Source organism: Pongo pygmaeus, chromosome 7 (assembly GCF_028885625.2).
Source record: "Pongo pygmaeus isolate AG05252 chromosome 7, NHGRI_mPonPyg2-v2.0_pri, whole genome shotgun sequence".
NCBI classification, from domain to species: domain Eukaryota; kingdom Metazoa; phylum Chordata; class Mammalia; order Primates; family Hominidae; genus Pongo; species Pongo pygmaeus.
Window position 1 is genome coordinate 153523644 of NC_072380.2, and position 10300 is coordinate 153533943.

Sequence of the window (10300 nt, forward strand, 5' to 3'; positions counted from 1 at the left end):
ACATACCTGTGTGAGTGTGTGTACCTGCAGATATTTTTTATTCCCAGTGCATCTCCATAATATTCTGCAGTGTTAAGCAGCACAGATGCTCCTAAGAAATGCTCAACTCTGTGCTGGGTGTAGTGGCTCACACCTGTAATCCCAGCACGTTGGGAGGCCAAGGCAGGAGGATTACTTGAGGCTAGGAGTGAGACCAGCCTGAGCAACGTAGGGAGACCCCCATCTCTACAAAAAATAATCCCAGTTTCTCGGGAGGTGGAGGTGGGAGAATCTTTTGAATCCATGAAGTCAGGGCTGCAGTGAGTTGTGACTGCGCCACTGCACTCTAGCCTGGGCAACAGAGTGAGACCCCACCTCAAAATAATAACAATAATAATAATAATAGGCCGGGCACAGTGGCTCACACCTGTAATCCTAGCATTTGGGAGGCTAAGCCAGGTGGATCACCTGAGTTCAGGAGTTTGAGACCAGTCTGGACAACATGGCAAAATCCCATCTCTACTAAAAATACAAAAAAAAAAACTGGGTATGGTGGCGCATGCCAGTAGTCCCAGCTACTCAGGAGGCTGAGGCACAAGAATCACTTGAACCTGGGAGGCGGAGGTTGCAGCGAGCCGAGATTGTGCCACTGCCTTCCAGCCTGGGCAACAGAGAGAGACTCTGTTTCAAAATTAATTAATTAATTAATTAATTTTAAAAAATTTTAAAAATAATAATAAATGCCTGACTCTGGGGGTCATGGATTTTTTGATACATCAAACAGGAAAAGAAACACTGCAAGAAACAGTAGGAGCCAGGCTCTGCCAGCCGATGCGACCTCGGCTCCGGCTGTCACCGCAGGCCTCCAGCACCTTCTCTTCTGTCCTGGGTCACTGTATGAAGACTAAGGATTCGTGGGGAACGTGCCACTTCCCTTCAGCGCAGGCGCCCGTGCCCGGGGCCAGTTGGGAAGGCAGAAGAGACACTGTATGGGGGAAGTAAGGTTGGAGAGGACGCTAGTCATCCAGGCCAAAGTCCCCACTTTACAGGCGACAAAACTGAGACCACACAAGGAGGTGCGGACGGGGCTGGAGTTCTGACCAGATGCCTATCTGTCCGCCTCAATGACAGTGAGAAGATGAGAAAGGCGGGGGCCAGGCGCAGTGGCTCACACTTGCAACCCCAGCACTTTGGGAGGCTGCGGCAGGTAGGTCACTTGAACCCAGGAGCTCCAGACCAGCCCAGGCAACACAGGGAAAACCCCATCTCTCCAAAAAATTAGCTAGGCACGGTGGTGCACAGCTGTAGTCTACCTGGGAGGCTGCCCAAAAGGGCTGAGGTGGATCTCCTGAGCCCGGGGAGGTTGAGGCTGCAGCGAGCCATGACAGTGCCACTGCACTCCAGCCTGGGCCATGAGAGTGAGACCCTGTCACAAAAAGAAAAGAAAAGGGGGGGGAAGGGGAGGGAAGGGGAGGGGAGAGGGGAGGGGAGAGGAGAGGAGAGAGGTGGGGCTTCCAGTTCCTGATCCAACCCACACAGCCTGGTTCCTGGCAGACGGAAGGAGGCCTGGCCCACCTCCCACACCCTGCTTCTCCCAGCTCACAACGGGGACACGCGTCAGCACCCTTTGGAAAGAACTAGTGGCAACCTCAATGACACGACACTCACGCCCATCAGATTTTCTGAGGATTTCAGGAAGTGCAGTGCCATGAGGGGTGAAACAAGCTTAAAATGTTCCAGCCTGTTCATCTTTAAGCTATACACAAGCTCCAGATTTTAAAAACGCATTGACTCTGAGAGGCCGCCTGTCCACCCTGCTTTGCACGGACAATTCTTGTGTCTGCCTTTCGTACCAGGGAAAGCTTACAGGTGCCCACTGCCCTGGAGGACGCTCCCAGCACAGATGGTAAGTGTCTCCTCGCCCTGGGTGCAGCTTTATGGAAACAGAAACTGGAAGGGCCTGGCGATTTGGTCACAGCGTGTAAAGGACCAAGAACAAAGAGTGGTTTCAAGTTCCTAAACTTTTGGAGGAAAAAATTAGAATAGTGGCTACAGCGAACAAGTGCAGGCCCCTGACCGCAGCAGCAGGCTTGGGGCTCTCAATGTGTGGCGTGGGCCAGCAGATCCCCAGTGAGGAGGAGACAGCAACCACAGGCAGTGCAGAGCTGGCCATAAACGATAAGGGCAGAGGTATGTGAAGGAGGGAGCCGTTCCCAACTCAACACTGGGGAGAAAAGAATCCCTCTTATTTGAAATAACGGTAAGAGATAAACCGCGCAAGAGTCTCCAGTTATCTTCCATATTTGCCATAGGTCATACAGTGTCGCTTCTGCTGAAAGAGGACGACAAAAAGGATTCTGCTGCAACTGAAAACTCAAGATGCAAAGGGACCTGCCCCAACACTCTGCTTAACAGCCTGGGCAACATGTCAGGACTCCATCTCTAAAAAAGTAAAACACCTTCGCTGGGCATGGTGGCACATGTCTGCAGTCTCAGCTACTAGGGAGGCTGAGGTGGGAGGGCGGCTTGTGCCCAGGAGTTTGAGGCCGCAGTGAGCCATGACTGTGCAACTGCACTCCAGCTTGGGCAACAGAGAACAACCCCAACCCTCAGAAACAAACAAAACAAAACACCACTTAAATGTGTCAGAATTAAAACCATGAGTTTAATTAAAACTGGGTCTCCAAACAGCCCCCTCAACAAAACGGAGACCAAAAAACAAAGATCTTGAGCAATGCGGCTCTTTCTAAAACCATGAAAGAAAAAACGGAGGGGAGAGGAGGCACGAATGCTCTGAAGAAAAGAGATTTTAAAAGACGTAGGCGGGGCGTGGTGGCTCACACCTGTAATCCCAGCACTTTGGGAGGCCGAAGCAGGTAGATCACCTGAGGTTGGGAGTTTGAGACCAGCTTGGCCAACATGGTGAAACCCCATCTCTACCAAAAATACGAAAATTAGCCGGACATGGTGGCTTGGTCCCAGCTCCTCAGGAGGCTGAGGCAGGATAATCGCTTGAACCCGGGAGGAGGAGGAGGTTGCAGTGAGCCAAGATGGTACCACTGCACTTCAGCCTGGGTGACAGAGCAAGACTTCGTCTCAAAAAAAAAAAAAAAAAAAAAAAGACTTAAATATAACAAGTCAAATGCAGGGATAAGAGAGAAGGTGGGCTAGCTTTAGAGGTGGAAGGCAGAGACCCAAATGTGTGTGTGAACTTTGGTTAAAATTCAGGATCCAAAGCACCCAACTGGAAACACATTTCTGAGAAAATGAGAGAAATTGATCACAGAGTGTTAACTGTCGTAACGGCACTGGGGTATGTTCAAAACGTCTCCATTGCTTTAGACACGCATATTTAAAATCGAGGTAAAATGACAGGTCTGCAATTCACTTTGGAAAATGTCCACAAAGAAAAGGGGCATATTTGAAGCAAATGTGGAAAACCTTGATGACTGCTGAAGCTTCATAATGGATAAATGGGAGGGTATTAAACGAGTCACTCTACTTTTGTGTCTTTTCAATTTTTTCTCAATATTAACTATTTTTAAAACTTAAATGTTATGTTTTGAAGATTCACAGTAACGATTCATGAAACAAAACCACATTTTATGAGACTGGACCATTACAGGAGAGCATTCACTGTACAACTCACAGAGAATAAGCCCAACTGGCATTGTGGAAACTTTTGACATGGAAACTAGAAGTTAAAAAATAATTCTGCTTCTTCAAATTGCACAGGGTTTAGGAGTTTGGAAGCGTTTACATCTTTTTTTCCTATGCACTTACTTAAATTATTCCCCAAGGTTTATCAAAGACCCAAGGGGGACTGCACAAATACCCAGCCATGCTGCGATGGCCGCTGCCCCACGGGTAGAGGGTGATATCCTACCATGGCAAATGGGCACCAGTATTGGGAGAAGTGGCCATACCTTCATGGGGACCACTGAGGGAAGGGGAAGAGGAGGCAGGAGGAGTTAAATGGCTCTATAAACCACAGCAAAGGTCAGCTCTTCTCAAAGTCACAATCCTATTTAGACAACTGTCAAGTCTTAGATGTCACAGAGGTTACTTTGTGGCAAATCTGTGAGGGGTGTAACACACGGGAGCTTGAAAGCGTAGCAAAACCATAAGAGACAATATCCTGGGGGCAGGCAATCACTAGACACAGATCAAGACCTTTAAATGGTTAAAAAACCAAAAAACTAATTTGTTCGTCAATGAAGGTTGAAGGTCACTGGAGAATCCACCCATCCTAAACAACTCAGTTCAAAAAACGAAAAAAATAGTAACATTTCTAACTTCAGATTCTAAATAACATTCACATATGTAACAGCATTTGTTTGTGATTGGTATAATGTAGAGCTATTGTGAACTGTCTTTTAAATTAGTAAGTTGCCGAATAAGGGTGTTACAAGTGGAAGTAGCAAAACTGTTTGTAATTTTTCTTTTCTTTTTTTTTTTTTTTCTTGAGATGGAGTCTCCCAAGTCTCACTCTGTCCCCACGCTGGAGTGCAGTGGCGCAATCTTGGCTCACGGCAACCTCTGCCTCAAGGGTTCAAGCGATTCTCCTGCCTCAGCCTCCCGAGTAGCTGGGACTACAGGCATGCACCACCACGCCCAGCTAATTTTTGTATTTTTTAGTAGAGACGGGGTTTCATGATGTTGGCCAGGATGGTCTCGATCTCTTGACCTCCCAATGTAATTTTTCTATAATTCAAATTGAATGTCTTATAATCCTAAATTAGAAAGTATAAGATTAAAAAGTCTCAATGAAGACTATTCCAAAAATTCCTTTTACACAAAATTAAAAGCCTTAATGTGTAGCATAAAATTGAACTGCACCACAGACTTATAATTACAGCACGTTTGTATAACCTGAAACTTGGGTTCATTCCCATCCTGCCATTAGCTATGAGTTATCCTGCAGACACATTTATTCTTTCAACCACTGTCCTGTTCCAGAGAGTCCGCTCCCTACCAGGCCCACACCACAGCAACAATCTCCAAAAAGCAGCGAGTGACAGAAAGGAGCGTACCGATCATGAGGGCCAAGGTACGCTGAAAAATGAAATCGACAAGACAGCATCCCGGGGCAGTGCACACAGTACAGCAGTGACCTGGGGTTGCTTCCTGAAGCCCCGCTGTCAATGACAAGTAGGCAGGCAGGTGCTGGTCCAGTCCAGCCCTAACAGAGACTTCTTACTGTGGGTCTGGGTTATAGGGCCTGAAAGGCACTGCCTTGAGGAAGGCACCCAGAGAACCAGCTCGGAAGTCGGACCGATTGTCCTGATACTCACTCACTGCTGTGTGGCCTTGGTGAAGTTCTCAACCTCTGTGAGCCTCGGCTGTCTGTCTTCACAAACACCACCAACCTCAGCTAATGGAGTGAATTAAGTAACACGCAAAACACAACACAGAAAGCTTGACCTTCCTTAAAGCCTCTTCACTTTTTCTGGGCCTCCATCTTTTAAAACTGATAACCTGAAAAAATGTCGTGCTGTCAGTCCCGTAAGCTGGGTTCCTCTACAGGAAGGAGCTGGAAGGTCCCAACTCACACAAGGGGATGCCCGGTCCCTTCCCAAGAGGGGGCCTGGCCACCCAGGGCCTCTAGAGGCCAGCATCTGCTCCAGGACTGTGGCCCCTCCCAGGTGGAGGGGGAAAACCATTCTTCAAACGGCTGATGGCCCTCAGGGGTTGAAAAGTTGGTCAGACTCCGCCTGTTGAAGCTTTCTAAATGACATCAGAAAAAAGACGCGACATTCGCAAGGCACGGAGCCAACAGCTCCAGCAGTGGGGGCCACCATCAATGGACCCACGTGGGCCAGGGGGCCTTCCGGACCCCACAATTTGGGGCCGGTCTGCAGCAACGAGGGCAGCATCGGGAATGCGAGCCTCCTCGCCTGGCCGGGTAAACAGAAGCCCCGAGCCCGGCGGGGCCTGCGCCGCCTGCGGCCCGGCTGGGGCCCAGCGGACAAAGGGGAGCAGGCGATGCCCCGTCCCAGCGGCCAGGCCGGCCGAGAGAGCCAGGAGCCACGTGCCTGGTGGGAGCACGCCAAAAGCAGGAGAACACTTGACCGTTTTTTTGGCCCAGCAAGGAAACCGCCTTCTACTCTGCATTTCAAAAGAAAAACAATGCGTTACTGCTTTAAGTTTTTTAGAACTTTTCCAGAGAAAGGCCGACTAGCAACAAGGGGTGCTACGGGAATCCACCTCGCCTCACCTCTCCTAGGAAATTGTAAAAGGAATTAGCACTCGAATGGGGAGGCCGGCGTGTCTGGAAGGAGAAGGAGCCGCGCACGCAGTTTGAGGGTTCCGGGGAGCCGCGTCCTCCCCTTTCCAGGCGACAGTCCTAACTACAGGAATTGGCCAAAATTCAGCATTTCCAGACTTTCCTTGGGAAAAGGGGCCGAAGAAGTGCTGGCAACAAGAAGGACCACAACGGAGCGCGCCACAGACTCCCCGCGGCTGGGGTCGGGACCGGCGCAGCCCCCTCCCCTCCCGGCCGCGCGCACCCCGAGCCGGGCGCCCCGACCCGGCCTCCACCCCCTCAGCCGCTTCGGGTCAGGCCGGGCCGGGCTGCGGCGCCCCCATCCCCGCCCGGGCAGCGAGGCCGGGCCAAGCGGGGCGCTCCGGGCCTCGGGCCTACACGCGGCGGCCGCCTGGGCCCCGGCCCCAGCCCGCCGGGCCCCGGGCGGGGGATGCGAGGACGCTGGGACGCGGGCCCGAGGCGCGGGAGGGGCCCAGGCCGCGCGGGGCGCCCCGACGACTCGCGGGGGCCGAGGAGGCCGGGGCTGCGCGTCCAACGCGGGGCCGAGAAAACGGCCGGCCCGGCCCCGCCGCCGCCGCCGCCGCTCCTCGAGCCCCCAAGCGCGGCCCCGGCTCGCCCGCCCCCGGCCCCCGCCGCCCCGACCCCGCGGCCCCCCGATCCCCGGCCCCCGCCGCCCGCGCCGGGCCCGCCAACCACGGGCAGGAGCGCGCGAACGGCCGGGCGGGCGCCCCGAGCGCGAGGACTCACCGGGGCCGGCTCCCGAGTACATGGTGGCGCCGCCGAGGGGCTCCGGGGCCGAGGGGCGGCCGCGCGCGCGCGCCACGGGCCCCGACGCCGCGAGCCGCGAGGGAGCCGCCGGCCGCACGATCCGCCCCGGCGCGGCCGCCTCGCCAAACAGGTTTACCCGACGCGGCCGGGGCGGCGGGCGGAGGCGGCGGCGGGAGCGGGAGCGGGAGGGGCGGGGGAGGAAGGAGGAGGGAGGGGGAGGGGAGGCGAGGCCGGCGGCGGGAGCGCGCGGGGGGGGGGGAGCGGGGCGGGAGCGCGCGGGGGGGGGAGCGCGGCGGGAGCGCGCGGGGGGGGGAGCGGGGCGGGAGCGCGCGGGGGGGGAGCGCGGCGGGAGCGCGCGGGGGGGGGAGCGGGGCGGGAGCGCGCGGGGGGGGAGCGGGGCGGGAGCGCGCGCGGGGGGGAGCGGGGCGGGAGCGCGCGGGGGGGGAGCGCGGCGGGAGCGCGCGGGGGGGGAGCGGGGCGGGAGCGCGCGGGGGGGGGAGCGGGGCGGGAGCGCGCGGGGGGGGGAGCGGGGCGGGAGCGCGCGGGGGGGAGCGGGGCGGGAGCGCGCGCGGGCGGTGTCCGCGGCGGCGGCGGCGGCGGCGGCGCCGGGTCTGGCGGGGCCTTGGGGCGGGGACCCGGGGAGGGGCCTGGAGACCTCGCCGGGCGGTGGGAACCGCGGGCGGGAGCGGGGACGAGGGCCGAGGGCGGCGCGGCCCGTGTGGCGCGGGGGCGGGCGCGGCCCCGGGGACCCTTCGCTGCCACCCAGAAAAGCGGCGTCTTCCCGACGGGGAGAAGTCGGGCCCCCCGGCTGTGCCGCCGGAGCCGGGGGAGGCCACGCGCCCTCGCTTTCCCCGCAGCCCCCTCCCACCGTCAGCCCCTCAGCCCCTCAGCCCCCAGCCTGGCTCTTTAAGTTACTACAGAAACGCGGAGGTCGGGAAGCTCCCTCCCAGCCCGGAGCTTGAACTTGAACGCGGCCGGCCGCTCGCACAGGACCACACCGCCACCTCCCGGCGCGGCCCCAGAACCCAGATAATCCGTTTACAGCACTCAGAAAGTCTAAGAAGTTTTCAGTAAATTGTAGCTGGTATCGGGAATCAGATCGGCAGACACGCCCATTCCAGCAGTCAGGGGCCTGCTCGGACCGTCGTGCACCTCCAAGCGTTTCTGTCCCGTCCCTCTGGGTCCGTGTGTTTTTCGGAGGCTTTCCTGGAAAAGCCAGCCTGTAGCTACCTCTTTTCTCCCCTAAGTGATGGAGGATTAGAAGGCAGAGGGTGACCCACAATCTAAAGTGACTGGTCGCCTTTTCCCAGATTTCCCGGAGCATTCCTTCACCCCGTGGCATCGGCTGTCGGCATATTGGGTGCAAGGCCCTGTTCCGGGCGAAGAATAAACAGGAGTTCTGACTGCCAGGAGCTCCGCAGCCAGCAGGGTGGTCACTAGTTCTCTGCAGTCTCGGAGGACAGCCCTGAAGAAGGGCAGGAGAACCAGCACTTCCTCCGAAAACTCAAAAGGACATCAGTCTTCACCAAGCTGCTGATACAAAACGTGCTCCTGAAATGTGTAGTTATGAGCACCAGGACACCTGGGTAGGAGTGTGCATGGCATTCTTCATCACAGCTTGGACTGCATGGCACTGAATACCCACGGAGAGCAGGATGGAGAAACAGTGTGCTCATATTCACAGGATGGAATCTAGCCATTCACAAAAATTCCAAAGCAGGCAAAATTAAACTGCATTATTTAGGGAAGCATCATTAAGTAGTAAATAATTGACAGAAGAGCAAGAAGGTGGTTACTCTAAGTGTCAGAATGGTGGATACAGCTGGGGGTGAGAGGGCTGTGACCACAGCAGGGCCCCTGGGGGATTTGGGGGTGCCAGGCCTGTTCCTTCCTGCAATGGTGCCCTTCATTTGGCAGCCATCCCTTAAGCTGCACTTTTACATTTTATATACTTTTCTGTACCTTTGCTATAGTATTTCACGGAAATTTTTAAATAATCATGAATGTTACCACTTTCTTATTTTGAACCATGCAGCCTCATCAATCTCCCCAGTTCGCAGATGCCCACCCTCTCTGTACCCGTGTCTCCCTCACACATCCACAAAACTCGTTTCTGCCCGAAATCCCTGAGGTCCAGCTGCCCTGCTGTCAGCGACTGCACGCCTCAGCAAAGGCCCAGAAGGCTCTGTCATCACTGGGTCCCCTCAGCCCGCCTTCAGCTCCTTTGTAGCGCTGTGTTGGGGAACTTTGTTGCAAGGATTTAGTTCCAGAAGGCAAGATAATGTCTCTAAGGGCTTCATTGTGTCACTTCTCTTTGGATGGCGGACACCGTGGCCCTCTGCTGGTGGAGGGGTGCCATTGCTGCCTGCCCCATCTCCATCCCCAGGGCCCATGCAGTCACTGGGTTCGCCCTCTGGGGCACGGGGTTCCCTCTGCTCTTTTCCTAGATAAGCCCATCCTCTCCAGGTCTTAACCCTCCACACCCTGTGTTCAGGAATTCAGCCCGCTTCCTGCAGCCCCATCCCTACCCTCCTCCCAACCTGCTTTTCTTCTGGTGTTCCTCACTCAGTATGGCTAACAGATCCACCACCCAACGGAGCTGAGAACTGCAGTCCCCTCTGCCTGTTGCCTCTCCTGCCATTAGTGAACCTGCTTAACTGACTGCCTCTCGGTGCTTGCTGTGACATGTCTCCAGCCCTTGCTGCTCTCTCCCCCAGACCCATGTCCCACACCCGGATGGTGACTGGGCCGACTCTGGGTCTTCTGGAGCCAGTGCTTCTCCCTGATACAATTCCTTCCTCTGTGTTTTAGGATCCTGATGCTTTGATAAGACCGTGGGCTCTAATCACAGCCAGGGACATTTGCAGCAGCCTGGCCTGCAGCTCTGCACACTGGGTGCACTCGGTCTAAAGCACCAACTCCCCATGAGAGAGAAAGAAGGAGTGAGGGGAAGTACAGAGAAAGCTCCTGAGGCCACAGAGCTGACAAAGCCCTCGGCTTTGGGGGCACTTTGTTTCTTCAAGACTAAAATGCAGGCACTGGAATAAATCATTTGTTCCTAAAACATGTTCTGCACATGATTAAAGCAGCTTTGGGAAGTCAAGTAAATTGGGAAGCACTGGATCAAACAACGATAAATAAGTTTATTGCCTGCAGGCCTTCTCAGAGCCTTTAGCAAGGTGAGAAGAATCATGCTTCTACAAAGAAGGAGGAGGGCATGAGACAGTATGCAACCTGTCCCAAACCCATTTAGCCACAGAACCCTTTTTTCACGAGGTACCTCAAGGT

General features: G+C 55.3%; 1 protein-coding gene across 3 annotated transcripts in view; it reads right to left on the reverse strand.

Moving 5' to 3' along the window:
• The window catches only part of AGO2 (argonaute RISC catalytic component 2), a 118078-nt gene extending 110875 nt beyond the window's left edge, over window positions 1-7203 (reverse strand). For 2 of the 3 annotated variants that reach the window (XM_054499834.2, XM_054499832.2), the window contains exon 1: window positions 6992-7203. In XM_054499834.2, the coding sequence (XP_054355809.1) occupies window positions 6992-7013 (22 nt within the window). In that variant the 5' untranslated portion in view covers window positions 7014-7203. Of the gene's footprint in view, window positions 1-5273; window positions 5449-6991 lie in introns of those variants that run through there. The other variant, XM_054499835.2, reaches the window with a different exon arrangement.
• Between the last annotated feature and the right edge of the window lie 3097 nt (window positions 7204-10300).